General features: G+C 40.4%; 1 protein-coding gene across 1 annotated transcript in view; it reads left to right on the top strand.

Annotated features, from left to right (window-relative positions):
* The window catches only part of fstl5 (follistatin-like 5), a gene marked incomplete at both ends in the record, with an annotated part of 150312 nt that overhangs the window by 105038 nt on the left and 28972 nt on the right, over positions 1-16302 (top strand). The window contains 3 exons of the mRNA XM_079167557.1: positions 1455-1575; positions 14074-14235; positions 14963-15097. Of these exons, the coding sequence (XP_079023683.1) occupies positions 1455-1575; positions 14074-14235; positions 14963-15097 (418 nt within the window). The remainder of the gene's footprint in view (positions 1-1454; positions 1576-14073; positions 14236-14962; positions 15098-16302) is intronic.

Genomic DNA, 16302 nt, shown 5'->3' with positions numbered 1-16302 from the left:
TCTGTCTGTGCTACAGCTGAATCATTAATTCTTCAGTTTGCTCTCTTTTCTTGTCCAGCACCATTTTCTTTGTGTTCAGTTGCTTGATCCTTGTGCCTCAATAGGGACAATTTTGGGCTTTTTATTTTCATATTTTTGATAATTTTGGCGGTGTTACTGCCTATGGCATACATTTTGGTAAAGCTGTGAAGGGAAATTCAACCTCAGCTCATTTAACAAGTCCATAATAAACTGTGCAGCCAAAATATGGACACTCAAATCAAACCCATTAAAACCACAATGTTTGATCCCAAATGATGCATCCAATTATATCAGGCTTTCAATGTAGAGTGCCCATTATCTATTGTATTTGATGAAATCTATCAAAATCAATGTTGCTAGTCATTTACACATTCTGTATTATTATTGTATATTTTCAGACTGAAAGAAAAAGACAAAAATGCAAAATAATGGCTGCAAATATTTCACCCTCAATTATGCCTAACTTTAAGCCTCAATATAATTTGAGTCTGAAGTTATGAGTTATAGTTAGAAAGAGGACATTTGAGTTTCTTTTTTTTAAATTTGACACTTGCTATTATTGCTAATCATTGAAATGGATCCTGTGAAAAAAATCCCTTCCAGCATTAACAAAAAATAACAACATTTTGGTGTTTTTTTCCTCATAAAACAGTTATGTAAATATACAAAACAAAAAGGTTATGATCTGGTATGAAGTAGGTAAGAAAGTGAAAAATAATACTTGTATTGCAGTTTTTTGACACAAACAGTTTTGTCCTCTAAGGACATAAGAGCAACTTCTTCAATGTGAGGCACAAGGGTTAATAATCACAACACAGCATGAACAAATCATGTTTTAGTTTGATCTTCATTAGTTCACAAATAATAACTGAAGTGCAACACGTTTTGTGTATTTGTAGGACATGCATGTTGTCCTTTTCAGGGACAATGACATTTTACATGAGTAATAGAAGTTATTCTGATTGACTGTGTGTCTGCGGCGCTGTATTGCCCTGTTTTTGTTTTGAAAGCAGCTAACGCTGTGTAATTTATATGCTAATCAATTATAGCCTCAGTCCTTTTTCATCAGATCACTTTCCTCTGATTGGAAAAATGACACGTACCAGAAAACAATTTTTCTTCACTGTGACTTTGACTTTTTCCTCATTCGTTTTTCTGTGGCACCAAAATGGCTTTAACTTCTGACTTAGATTGATGGACATCGCTCTACAATGTGTCCTTCTGAACGATTGTAAAAATGTTCATTGCCTGTGATATGGAACGTGTTTATCTTGTCATCTGCACACTGCAGGCTTGTTGCATTCATATTGAAGCCGTTCATTTCCAGCTTCAAATGCCTTCTAACATCACTGTTGCACTGTTGCAAAGAGACCGACAGTTCTTTCTGTGAGTCATGAAGACCCTTTTTTTCCTCCTCTTTCTCTCGCTGGTAGGACTTTGGAGATGACGGCTCGCTGTACATCACCAAGGTGACCACGACCCACATGGGCAACTACACCTGTCATGCTGACGGCTACGAGAAACTTTTTCAGACCCACACTCTTCAAGTGAATGGTAAGAGACTTGAATGCACTTTTTGGTTCATGAATTCATCATTTGCTGTTCAGTGCAAACCACTGCAGTATGTTCCTAACGATCAACTCTTTCCACTTTTAAAGATCAACTGAAATGTTTGCATTTTTTTTGTCTACTACAACATGTGTGCTCGGTAAATCACTTGGCCTTTGTTTAAGGGGGAAAAAAATCAGAAACCACAAATATACTTTTTGGTTTTATCCCCTTGCTTTGCATTAGTTTGATGTAATACCGCTCTGCTATCCGTCTCTGTAGATGGAGACCATATTTAGATACAGCCAATCCAATCTTGCATGAAGCAGAAACGTCAGTGTTCTATCATTGGCAGAGCAGACAGTTACACTGAGACAGACAGCAGCCTGCTACAAAACACTTTGAACTTTGAACAACCATATTAGCTTCCCTGCTAAAGTCTCTGTCTTATCTGATTTACAAACAGGAACACAACATGTCTCTCATTCCCTACGGTGTTACACGCTGACTACCAGCTCTGCTGTTACCCAAACAAAACCCAGACAAGACCCTTCAGCCGAAAAAAAGAGCATTTCAGAGATTTCCCTACAGACCATCAGCCACTACATGGCTCGCAGATGGGAGATTTAGATTCTTGCTCAGCTTAAAGACGGTTAGTTTAGCTTTTGTTGTGCTGGCAAAGTGGTACGGTATGGCGGCATCATAGTCGCTTGTCCTTGGTCAAAGGGATTTGTTCAAACAGCGCTTATCTTTGAGAGAAATCTTGAAGTCAAACAGAATTTGCCTCAATGTGGCATCTTTTTACTTTTCTGTTAATTAAGTGTGGCTTGCACTCTTTTCTTTGTCTGATGGCTCAAGCTTTGAACACAGCTCTGCTTTGATTCTGCTTCCAAATGAATCATTGTTGGTGATTCTTGTCATTTTAAACATATCACCACCTGTACATTCATACATGTTTAAAATAGGAAGCATCTCCTGGCGCTACGGATGCAGCAAATTAGAGAAAAAAGAGATTGCGTTATTATTCCTTGGACACAAAGGTCTTTTCCTAAAGGGTCCCTCCCCAGCAGTACTTCAAAGCTGAGTGTCTCTGTGAATAGCTGTGGATGGCACTCCTTATTAATGAAGACACAAGGATGCACAGGGAGCAGTCTTGCCATGAGCTGGTTTGGTGTATTTTAAGCCACTTCTAGAAAAGCATAATATCCCACAAAACAATATTACTACTATAAAATCAAACGCATGATTATATGACAAGTTGTTTGTCAGGAACTCAATTATTGTTACATCCTACTGCATGCGTACCTGCTTTTCAGGCTAGTGAAGTATTGTGAAGGTACGGGCACTCCAGTGTCCTGGCACAGGTAATGCTGCTAGAATAATTAGTTGTTGGGTCTAGGGGGATTTAATTACCACCGACCCTTCTGGCTGTACCAGCTTCCAACAGACAATAACTTAACCTGAGATCCAGGTGAGTTTGGCTAGCTTTCTGCCATCGTTCCACTCCTTCCCGGCCGTGCCTCACACCCGACTGTGTGACTGCCAGCTCGCAGAATACTTCCCAGTGAGGGTTATCAGTCGTTGTCCGTCACTGTTTCTAAAAGAAAACAGTTGTGTTTGCAGCAGCACGCCACTCTCCTCTGCTCTCACTCACTCTTCACTTGGCGTCTAACCTCTGGCGGGCTCATATTACGTAAGACCTGCCATGGTAGGACTGACAACCAATCAGAAATAACACATAGCAATCTCTTGACAGTGATACCGGCAGCCGTGTCTGTCAATATTTATTCCGTCTCATTCGCTTTCATTTTAGCCCAAAAGACTGTTGAATATAAAAAAAGATCAACCATTGTTGACCTGTGAATTACTCAGTCCACCAATAGCAACAGTGTTATCTTGATGCAACTTGTTTTTGGAAACAGAGAAGTCGTTATACTGGCTCTGTACCACTGCCTTATTTCCAACAAGATTACTCCAGCAGACTAAAAACTGCAGCGCTTTTCTCACACATTGCGTAAAGTGTAGTCGCTCTGCTCAATATTTATTTGTCACCCGCATTGGACCCATAACATCTCATCTGTTTCACTGAAGGCCTGTACTTTAAGTTAGTCTTGATACCTGTTACCTGAGAAAAGTTTTGTTTTCCACTTCCTGCTAATTCATTTGAGATAGTCGTCAGTGTGGTGAACCTGTGTGGAGAGGGCAAAGGTGTATTGAGGATTGAGTTTGTGCGGATGAGCCTGTTTTCTGGTCCTAATGAGTTGAATGTGAATAAACCACATTGTGTCGATGTCGATAGCTCCCCATCTTCATTACAGTTCATTATCATTCTTCCAAAAGATTACCCCGAGGTTAATAGCAATGATCTACAGGTCTTATTAAACCAAGTATTGTGTTTACAGAAACAGGGCGAATCTCATGAGACCTGTGACTTTTGGTCGTAATTGATAACGAAACTTCCAGACGACCTTTTCTACTGCAGACTATGAATTTCAAATTCATAGTCTGGGTGAAGTCTCCATGGACCAGCATATCACCCCGCCATGACTACTGACAATTTCTAAAACTCAATTAAGAAGCAGCTGAAAGAGTCATTCTGGGAAACTGGATTCGGAGTGCTGTCCATCACTGGGAGGCCACATGAGAATGACAAGAGATAGAATATTCAGAGTTTTATTCAGAAGAGTAGATGGAATTTAGACTGGAGATTCTTTTAGGCAAACTTTTCATTTCCCTCAGAGATTTCTCTACTGTAAGCTTGTACAGTGAATGGAGGATCATTCAGCAGTTTTGGGCTTTCTTTCTTACACACACACACTCACAAACACACACACACACACACACACTGACTCATCGAAATGTCCCTCATGGATTCCACACATGCACTTTGTACATTGTCTGCGTGCTTTTATTGTCAGTCAGCCTCCTTGTATTGTTGATGGAGACACTGCAATGCTTTCTACGTTTGGCACTATTATCTTTGAGATGTACATTTTGTTCTGATTATTCATTATCTGCAGTATGCTATGTCTGCTCTTGTTTTGTTTGTTTGATCTATAGCCCTTTCTTTGTTGCAGTGACCCCACTTTACCCACAGGAATCAATATAGTTGCATCTAATTTGCAGTGTGGCTGCAAAGTTTGTCCACTCTCCCAACCACTTTAGCAGAAAACAAATTGTTTTTTTGGGGGGTAAATTAATGAAAGTCGTGGTTGAATCGTCAAATACACCAACCACTTCTGCTGCTGGAACAGTACATTTATTTTTCTAAGGAAGCTGCATTCATTTTGAAAACATAATTTGAAATTTAAGTATTTCTGATGGGTGAAATGCAAGAATATTGGTCCGAATGTTTGCTTCTGCCTGGCAGCATCATCTTTCAAGAGGTAGCTCTAGCTGTTTGCAGACATTAATAATGCATAACACAGACATTACTGATGCGGTATACATGTGCAGTTATTTGTCATTGTCATTCATTATTGCCCTCTCACTGTTTTTGAGAATGATCTAGCAATACCCTCCTGAGAATTACCACCTTATCCTGGTGGGGGGGTTGTGTGCCTCTGTAACCCTGGCAGTAATGTCGTTGGGGTTAACATTAAGACCTGATGCGCCCGGCGCCCGTGCCTTTACCCATGGGGCCTTGCTGGGAGGTAATGTGAGAATGCCCAGCATGTAAGCCAGTAAAGTTAGCTATATGTGGCAGGATGTGATGTGCTGATCCCTCGCTATGAAACTGTCCCTCAGGACCTGAGATGTCATATTTCTAGTGGGAAGAGGCCGAAGCCAGAGGTGGAGCCGTACCAAGTAGATCTACAGTTATTGAGCTCACCTTGACGCACAGCAGAGAACCAGAATCCTTGATCGTGGCTGGACTGTCTCGTTTCCCAGAGTTGCTGAGCTGTTGCAGGAATACTTGCATGTTGGCGGCATCCTGGAACCTTCATGGTTTTGTTATGGAAGGTTGGGAAACAACAAAGTAACGGATAGAGAAACTCTAAAACGGACTCATCTTTTCAGTAATTTTCATGCAAAATTGCCAAATATTTTGTGGTTGCAACTTCTCAAATGTGACTCATAATGTTCAGTGAAAGACTTTGTGCTTATAATCTGAGCCGCAGACATATTACGTTGGACATGGAGCTTTCAAGTGGAGCTTTCAAGTGGAGCTTCCAAGTGCGCACCACTTGGAATGATGAACTAAAGCTGTTCTTGATCTAAAAACATACATACGTTTTATATCCATTCCGAAATAAATCATTTTTATGTAGCAAAAATGTTTCGACATGCCAATTGACTCTTGATTTTCAGAGAATTCTTGTTGATGATTGCGCATCGCTTCTTTAAAGAAAAAGACCATATAGATATATAGATATATATATCTATATCTATATCAGTGGCAGCTGGCCAATAGAGGGCCATGGGGCCTCTCCCCACCTTTAGCCACACAAAATATATATATATATATCATAAATTATAATAAATTATACAAATTGTCAATATTTGTGTTTCTGGTGTGGAATGTACCCAGCAATATGTGTAAAATATGATATCTGAGCAAAATATATGCTTTTCCTGCTCGTCCTCTCCGTCTGTGTGCACGACACGTCTCAGAACGCGCAGTTTAGTGGGCCAAACGAATTTGGCCCAAAAGAGGCGGGTCTATGAAGCAGTTTAGCCAATTGCTGGTTAAAGATATAAATGAGTGACATACAATTTAGCCAATCAGCGTCCTCAAATAGATTCAGCTGCGCGTTCTCGTCAGGAGAAGTCTCTACAGGTGAGCGCGAGCGCCGGCGCCAGCGCGAGCACTACTCCTCCAAGACCCGTATGAGAGGAGAAGCTTGAGGAGAAACTTCAGGCCAAAGAGTTGATCCCAGATCAGCCTGACCTCACAATCAGACAGCAGACTAGCGGGAAAGGAAAGCGGTACACGCGAAGCTTCTCTACTAGCTGTACACCAGACATGTTTGGCTAGCTGGATGCAGTCATGCTAATAACTTATTTAGCTTTTTAAAACAACGGGAACGGATCCAGCACGGACAGTTAGGGATTGAGGGATGAGGAGGTAAGGAAACATGAGAACACCAGGGTAGGGAGTGAGGGTTGAGGAGGTAAGGAAACATGAGAACTCTGTCAAGCTACATGTTAGGCAAAGTGAACATCTGTTCTTCTACATAGTTTCATGACAACTTGGTCATGGAGGCATCAACAGTGAAAACTCATCATAGCTTATATCTCTATATGTATGTGTTTTATATTATACTGAATATTATTATATGATATATATATTATACTGTATATATATGTTATACTGAATTCCCTGTGATGGTGACTAAAATAAGATGTCCTGACGTGTTTATCAAAGTGTTGATTGGATGGCCCTACCTAGAACATGTTCCACCAGCCCCCACTGATATATATATATATAGTATATATGTATATGTAATCTATTGCTCATCATTCTTTTAAGAAACATGTTCCCTGAATAAGAAATAAAATAAATCAAAAAGAAGAAAATGAGTGCACTCTGAAGCTGACACCTCCTTCGTGGTAGTAATAAAAAGCATGAAAACACATAGTGGTACTCCTTGGAGATCCATTATGCCTCTTAATTTTCGCCCCGGATCTTTTTTTAGAACAGCACCAGCAGTTTCTGCTTTATAGTTTTACCCTTGAAAAGTACTTTTTCACCGGCTACGTGATGTATGTTTGATTACTCCCACGTGTCTCTAAGAGGCATGAAGCTCAGGTGGGACAGTAATCACAACTGGGAGAGGATGCTTTCATCATGGCGTGAGCACATTAGTCATGGTGTGTGTGTGTGTGTGTACAGTACGTCATGGTGAGTGTTTGTATGTATGTGATGGCGAGGGGATGGGATCACGTGTGTTATTTCAGGTGCGTGTTGGTCACGGTTACCTGGTCGGTTTCTCGCAATCCAATGGTTTTGACCGCCACGTTTGTCGGCAACAGCCGCGTGTTGAATTTGATTAAAGAGTCGGAACAGCTAGTTGGAAATCTCCCAGTACTGTGATGTTGAAATAGTCTCCTGCCACGGTGTTTGTGTGTGTGAGTCTGCACGCCTGCTCATCTTCCTGAGCGCCATGGCCGATGGGAGCCTGGCTGAGTGATTGACGACTGGCTGGGGAGCTTTATGATGGAGCTGTCAGCCCTGCTGTGTCGCATTCTCCTGGCAGTGGCTCTCCTGACTCTCAGGAACACATCAGAATGTAACTTCTCTCGCATCTTTGTCTGAACCTGAGTTTTGACTCGCTCCTTTCCTTTTCTCGACCGTCCGGGGGGAAAGGAAATGGTGATTTGCACGCGGGAATTGAGTTTGCATATGCACACCGGTGGAGTGTGTAAGTGACGTATTTTCAAAAAGGCAGAGTGTCATGTGTTCTGTGTAGCTAATAAGGCTGTTAGGGAGCTGGTGGGAGATTTACTGTGAGAGAAGCAGAAACATTTATTTATGTCTACAAGCAGAATACTGGATGCTACCGAAGCTTTTTTCATCGCTTTCAATAATTTAATCAATGCTTTCATTTTATCGTGTAATTCCATTGAATATCAATGCATAAAAGCAGAGTCACTTCAAAGAGGGAGGGATCTCTCCCTGTGATGTTTCATCTTTTTTTCCTGTTTTAGGGGTTTTTTCTCGGGGGAGTTTTTCCAATGCGATGCAAAGGTCTAAGGACAGAGGATGATGTATGGTGTACAGATTGTAAAGCCTCCTAAGGCTGATTTGTGATTCGTGGTATTGGGCTGCACTGTGTAAGTGAAATTGAACTGAATTTAAAGAAAGCCAGAAGCATATTTGTGGTTTCATCATTGGCAGCATGGTAGAGGTGTCGAGCTAACAGACGCCGGATTGGCCTGCCGATCGCTCAGTCGCTACAGCGGGTTTGATGACGTCACAAGGCCTGAACTGTAATGATGAACACTAGAACCAATCCACGCTGAAAACAAAGCCAACCAAAACACAACAATCCTTAGTTTCTGGGGAATACACACTAACGAAAACATAGTTGTGAATATTAAATTCCATTTCCGCCAATAAAGCCATCTTAAGCCTACACACTGTTTCTTGAAAGCTTAAAGGACACAGTGAGACATTTTCAAAGTTGTCATCCTATGTCTTTGTGTCAGTTGTTCACTTTTACCTTTTTTTATTTTAAAATTCCTCTTTTTCACTTCCTATAGAATATTGCTTAATGACTAATTTCTGTGTATATACATACATTTATATATAAACTATCAGCGGATCTCCTGCCTTTAAAGTTTCAGTATCAATGGCACCTGCATACTCTTTATATATATATATTTTTATATATTTTTCATTTAACTTTTATTCAGTTTGTAGTTCAAGAAGTTAGGTGATTGCTGTGAGCAGGAAACTTATTCTAAACTAACAACATCTATCCCAATCCCCCTGACATCAGCCACATTTGTTATGAACTTAATTATATACATGAGGTATAATTTTTTATTATTTTTGATTTATAATCTGCACTCATCCAAAGAATTCTAAATGTTTTCCTTTTTTCAAACAGCTTTGTAATTAAATTATTAATTAAAGCTTATTGTCAGTCTTTCATTCTCCCTTCAGGGGGAATTTAATCATTTACAAGCCTTTACTGACCTCTATTACGGACTATTGGTTCAAACTTCAATACCATAAATAAATGTCCACAGCAAAGCAGGAGGTGCTTTGTCTCCCATATTCACAGTCACATGGGGGGATTCACTGGCACGAGGTTGTTCTTAGGCCTTTAATTAACTAAGGAGTCACCATTATTGAGCTCTATGGGCAGCCAGTGGGAAAGAACCCCCCCCCCATAGAGATGGGTAAGGTAGTAGATATGCTAAGATAAGAAGCTAACACAATGCAAACGGTGGTCCCTTTTTAGAGCTTCAGGGCTTAAGAATGAAGTGAGAAGTGATGAGCTCCATTGTTGAACAGTACTCATCAAAGGCAGAAATGCAGCACTTAGTGGAGATAACATTTATTCATTGATGTTTATCAAAAGTGATATTCTCCTCCCGCAAAAAAATACTTCTCTATTAGTGCTCTCACACCGTGTGCTCAGGTCACGTATTATACCTTTACTAACTCAATCTTTTCTAACTCAATTTCAAACACCACTCTATTTACTCAATACGTTTAAACCCTTTCAGAAACGACAATCACCACAAGGTCAATGTTTCCAACTTGGACGAGAAGCACTTTAATGTTGCAAAAAGTGCGATGATTTACAGTTCCCTTGGCCTGATGATCAGACGTCTGCATCCTGACAGACTCATTATAAGTTGACAGGAAAGCTGGAGCAGTTTTCACAACAATCTAAACATTTTCTGATGTAAGAGTTGTTATCTCTGTAAGTCCTTTTACAGGTGTGTACATCTCAGTTTTTGTCACTTCTTTTTTTATCAATCTAGCTTAGTTTAACTCTGATTGGTCAGTTGTTCCTCTAACAATGGGAAACAACCACCAATAGACACAGCAACACGCGTATATTTGAATCGCTGAACAACCCTGAGAAATGGTCTGAAACCATGCTGGCTTTAGTCCACATACTGCACCTTCTGTGCCTGCATTCCCAAAATCCAAACCAAATGTATATTTGTTCCCTTCATATTAATTTAGTCCATATTCCTATCATGTATTTGACACTTTTGAATAAACTCATTTGGACACCTGTCTGCTGACCCCATATGCTCACTTTTCATACAAATATTTAAACAATGTTTCAATGTTTACCAATGTAATTATGCCGTGCTGAACTGCGTAGAAACCTCACTTGGATGTCTGAGGAAACTAGGCTGGGTTACTGAAGTTTTGGCAGGCTGTGTGCCTCTCCCACCACAGATGTTTTGTTGAATTAGGTCCATGAAAATCCTACAGAGGACCCAGTTGCAACTTCTGCTGTGCCTCAGCCAACCTCTTGTGTACCAATACCACAGCGCCGATTACACCTGCGCTTACATACCCTGTAATTACGACCCTCCACACACTGCACCTGCTCTTTTGCTGCGACCCATCTGACTCCCTGCAGTGGTGTCGGCAGCGATGAGATGACGTCTTCAGCGCAAAGCACCAACCAGTTCCATCTTCTCCAAAGCTCGCCAGCAATTTACAACCAAAAAGGTGTGTGAGATGAGATGTGAGCTCAGTGCCATGCTATCTATTTTCTATCAGTCTCAATGGCATCAGAAGATATTTCTATTTGCTGTATTGGCTCGAACAAAAGACCATCCCGATGATAAGATCACTGCCCTGTCTCCCCTTTTCAGCACCTGTTTCTAGATTGATTCTGAAGGTTAAAAAAACTCAGAATCACACACTATATATATATATATATATATATATATATATATATATATATATATAAACTATAACATTTAAATGTAGTTCTTAAACATGACAACCTGTATCCTGCAGGTATTTCTAATTACATTGTTACCATCTTACAGAGGATGAGGATTAGTGTGTTAAACCATTGAAGAGCCTCTAGACTAGGAAGCAGAGTTACATTCGGATCATTTTTCTGTTTTTCCTTCACACTATTCACCACCTTCCTCTTCTACGGAGAAAAACGGTAACGACGTCTACGCATGTAAAGTTCTCAAATGTAACATGGCCCTATTTTTTTATTAAAAAGCAGTTTTCTTGGACAAATATTATGTTCAATTCAGATCGATTGTGCTCGAATCACCAAGCGTTCAGCAGAAATAATGCATTTGAATCTGCACTGCTTTTACTGTGCGTGAGTGCTGAAGCTCTTGCTCAAAGTGAAGTGTCTTCATTACTGTAACCACTGTGGCAGCAATACAGTTTTTTCGTGAACTAAAAGTCCCGTGGATCTATTTTGCTTTAATTCCAACAGCCAATTAATGCAGCTTTGTGAGATTGCCTTAGAGGTTTTATTAACGAGGTGCTGAAAGGAGGCCGGTCGATCCACGCTCGCACCTTACGACTGTTGATTAGTAGGTTGTTGTGGATGTGGGCCAGCAACATAGGTTCATGCTATGTGTGCCAACATCTACAACCAACCCCTGAAACACACAAACACACGATGATTTGAATTGATTCTGACCTCATTCTGCTTGTTCAATAAGACGTTTCTTACGATCTCTTATCTGAAACTAATCTTGATATTAGATCATCTTAAATGCTGCTAATACCTCTATATTAGCCATACATTTACAATACTATGATTAACTAAATTTATTAAAAACTGAGCATAATTTACTTGTTACAATTTCAGCCTGAGAAAAAGGAAGTGTTGACCATTGCACGGCCTTCATAATGAGCACATTTACATACAATCTAGTCTCCTAGTAATGATCACATTTGGGATATTTAAGTTGACACAGAGTGTAGTAGAAAATAATTTAAAAAGAAGATTTATTCTTCCTTTTAACAAAAGTTAAAAGTATTAACTTAACTGTCATTTAATACAAAGGAGAGCAGCATATCTCATGTTTTAGAAGCTTGGTTTGGAAAACTCAAATGATTAATCATATTAATCAATTATCAAAACAGTTTATTTTCTAGGGATCGACTAATCAACTTGACTAATTGTTTCAGCTCTAATCTTCTGTATTACCAGCAGTTGTGTTGATGATATTCTCAGAATTCATCATCAGATTTTTTAGTTTTTGTTTTACTCACCCACTACCACTTAACTTGCAAAGTTACCATTATTTCCCCAAAACCTGATGTATTACTAGCATGCACACTCAGCAAAAAGGACACATGCTGCATAGACGGCAGGATCTAATCCTTGCAGGTGAAAATGCTAAATCAAATCACAGAATTTATATAATGCTTTTCTAGTATATATACCCTTTTGGAGATTGCTGCTCTTTATTGTATGAGCATTCAGGAAGACGGGTGTAAAGGTGCAGCTTTACATTCAAGCAATCCTCACACACAAAGCAATTTCAACACCCGCGGCTGTCACAAGGTGATTTACAGTGAACACTCGACACATAAAGGGATAAAAAGAAGGATAGTTAAAGCAGATAGAGCACAGGAGCAGCACACACACATGAAAGAGAGTGTTTGTAAGCTTGTATAGGAATCTGTGAGGATATTAAGTGTGAGTAATAATCTTCACTCAAAAGATCGTACAAAATAATTGTCTCCGTGGGCTCCATCCAGTCAACCTTGTTACCGCTGAGGGCCGTCGCAGTAACTGTGACTGTGATTGGTAAAGTAACCCGAGTGTCGTAGGAGCCCCTCGGTGGCGCTCTCTGGATGGCGTGCTGGCAGCGAGTTCGACGGGAGCCGCAAAGCCTCGGGAGTGCCGTGGTTACCAGATGGCCGTGGCAACAATCTTCAGTCATTTCGCTCACCTGGCTGAGTAAAGACTCCCTCTAACCCAGCGCCCGCAGGAAATAGTCTCTACAGCCACGTCTGCCTCTTCTGCTTCTGCCAAGACGCTCACTTCCAGCCTCCGCTCGTGTCTCTGAAGTCTGTTTCAGAAAGAAGAAGGAAGAAAAAAAAGAGGACACTGATTTGGGCCACAGAGGCAACGAGGGGATTGCTCAGAACAAGATGGCAAGATAGAAGGAAAAAAGTGATGTCCCTACTTAAAAACGCTGCCAGGTTGTCGTCTTATATGTGACAGGCTGTGGTGGAATGACTCACGCTGCCTTTTCGCGGTCGCTCTGTAAACAGTTCATTGTCACAGTCCAAGTTTCAGTCAGAATTTCTCCTCGGAGATACTACGATCCTTCTTGAAAGGTTTTATCATTGTTATGGTACTCGGAGAAGGCGTCGTTCTTTAAAGGATTATTCAAATTCATTCTTTTGATATTTTTCCATGTTTTGTGGAGCAAGACTCTTAACAATTTAGCCAGCGGGTGTAGAGCAAAACTTGTGGCATATTATTCTCAGCCACTGCATAAATTCATATTGTTAATGTATTTGTGTGTTTTATTGATTCGTGTTGATTTATGCCTCTTGGAAGTACAGTATGTAGGATAGTTAGTTTTTTAGTTTTGTTTGTTTTTTGCTGCAGGGTAAGAAGGTAAAGAAGGGTAAGGAAGTGAAACTCCGGCATGACGGTGCCACAATGTGCAGAAATGTGTAAAGTCAGCTTTTGGAAGAGTTTGCAGTAGACGGCGACATTCAGTTTGAGACTTTTCTTCCTTCACACGTTTCGTTTTCTTTGCATCCATCCCGTCATTCCCTTTCCTGACAAAAGGTAACGTAAAATCAATGGCTTCCAAGCAAAATCCATAACGTCCGAACGTCTCTCCCTTATTTATCTATCAGATTTCTTTGGCTTCGCAGAGCGCGGTAAGCTTATCTAAAGGCATTCTGCAATGCTAATGCCAAAACCACAAGTTCAGGACTTGGCATCTTCTCTAAAACTTCTCGTTCAATAAGGTCGCCTCACTCCTCAAGTGGTACTTAAGCAAACAACATTGTGGGATGCGCTGCATTTATTGATCTCGCGTCTCCCTCTCCTCTTTTCCTCCATATTCCAGTTCCTCCCGTCATCCGAGTTTACCCAGAGAGCCAAGCCAGGGAGCCGGGCGTCACTGCCAGCCTGCGCTGCCATGCTGAGGGCGTCCCCAGCCCCCAGCTGGCCTGGCTGAAGAACGGCATGGACATCACAACCAAGCTGTCCAAACAGCTCACCCTGCAAGGTAACGAGTCAAGAGTTTACTGCTCACTGCATTTACACTTGTTGATTTTTTTTTTTATTCCCACTACTGCTGGTGAATGCTACTAGCACCATAAAATGTAAGGTAACATGACTATTGCTATCCTTACTGCTAATCATATTTAACTTTATTGTGATGAAATAGGGCAGTTCAATCTGAAAGGTATGTTTTAAAAAAATATCCGGTATATTTAACAAAAATAAACATTTGTCGGTTCATGTATTTCTAACTTCATGTTGACTCGTGTGCTTTATGAGCGGTGAATGATGCATGTTCGCTGATTTGCCGGTTGAACTTCCTGTTAGATGTCTTTGGTTATTCTGTCCATTTTCAGTTTAAAGATGTTAAAGTCAGGTCATCAAGAAATTCATAATGCCGATAGCTTAATACTTTTCTTTTGCCTTATCGTTGCCTTATCGTTCTTTCAATTAACAGCAAAGCCAAATGCTTTTCCTTGGAGGTTGCACACAAAAGCTTTTAACATACCCCAGTGTTCACAGAAACACAGCAAGTGGCAGACATGCGCCACATTCTGACTTTGAACTCCTGCCTTTTTGAATTCTCCCCAAAACAAACCTCTCACCTTCCTTCCTAACACATTAGAGATCTGTTGTGTAACAGAGGAACGGTAGCAGAGGATGGCAGCGTGGAAGTCTCCTTTTATCTTTTTCTTTTTCTGTCTGTTCTCTCTCTCTGTTGCTGCTCAAAGCTAATGGAAGCGAGGTGCACATCAGTAACGTGCACTTTGAAGACACCGGCGCCTACACTTGCATCGCCAAAAATGATGCCGGCGTAGACGAGGACATCTCTTCGCTATTTGTGGAGGACTCCGCGCGCAAAACTTGTATGTATAAGTCATGATGTTCGTCTGTTTTTTTTTCCAAGGGATAATGGAGTCATGCAAATGGAGCTCTTAATTATTTATCCCGTCGGTTCTTAATAGTTTATATCCTGCGATGCAGTGATAGAGCCTCTGCGAGCGAAATAATGGTGATACTATCTATACTTTCCTCATGTCCTGGTTTGGAAGCAGGAACAATTGTTCACGCAACCCTCGATCCACTCAGGAACACATTTTGGTCTCTCACATTTCATCCCCTCAATGCTGGTGTACAGTAGTGCTGCCACTATTTGTTATTAGTGCTGACATGATGTTGATTAATTAATAAGGGCCGACTTTAAAATTCACTGTTTCTGATCTCTCAAATGTGAAGATTTGCAGCTTATTTTTCTTTTTTATATCCTTGTGTACCTTCTTGCTTTGGCCTGTTACTCAGACAAAAACGGCATTTGAAAACATCACCATGGCAAATTATGATGGGTATTTCATCCCTGAACAATTAGGCGATTAATCCTAAAAGTAATCTTCAGATTAATCAATGATGAAAAGAATCATTAGCTGCAGCCTTAACTTAATGTTCAGTTAAATAATTTTTTAGTCTATAAAATGTAAAGCAGTGAAAATACCCATCAAAAGTCTGAGGGAATCTTCAGAATGCTTATTTTGTCTTAAAAAAACAGTACAAATCCCCCAAAAATGATGTATAGAATTATGCAAAGCACAGAAAAAGTGACAGATGAAACCAGTGAATGTTTGGCACATTCTTGCTTAATAATTTACAAGTTTTATTCTAAAAAATATTGTCAGATGTTCTTCTGTCAGTTGATGTAAACCGACTGAAGAACTAATTGCTCAACATTAGCATCTCCACAGTTTCCTCTCTGTCACTCTACATCAGTGATTTCTGTCACGCATGCAGCGTCAATTGATTACGGTGGTATTTGGCATTGTCAATATGTAACCGTGTAACATTAGGGTTGTGACACGAGTAACCTTCTTATTCAAATTTGGAGGCATTTCTTTTTCGACACAAACAATCTCCCCTTGTATCCTGCCCCCATGAATAGAGTCTCGCACGGTAATTAACGTTGACCTTCTCTGAAATGTCAGAATCTGTCTTTGGGGTTCAAGACCAGTTGTTAGTGTGTCGTTCTTTCCTTCGGGTAATTAGGGATCCCAAACAGCACACGTATCAACTTTGCAGTCAA

Source organism: Pholis gunnellus (assembly GCF_910591455.1).
Source record: "Pholis gunnellus genome assembly, chromosome: 10".
Classification (NCBI taxonomy): Eukaryota; Metazoa; Chordata; class Actinopteri; order Perciformes; family Pholidae; genus Pholis; species Pholis gunnellus.
The sequence above is the reverse complement of the archived record's forward strand: the minus strand, read 5'-3'. Positions and strand labels throughout refer to the sequence as shown.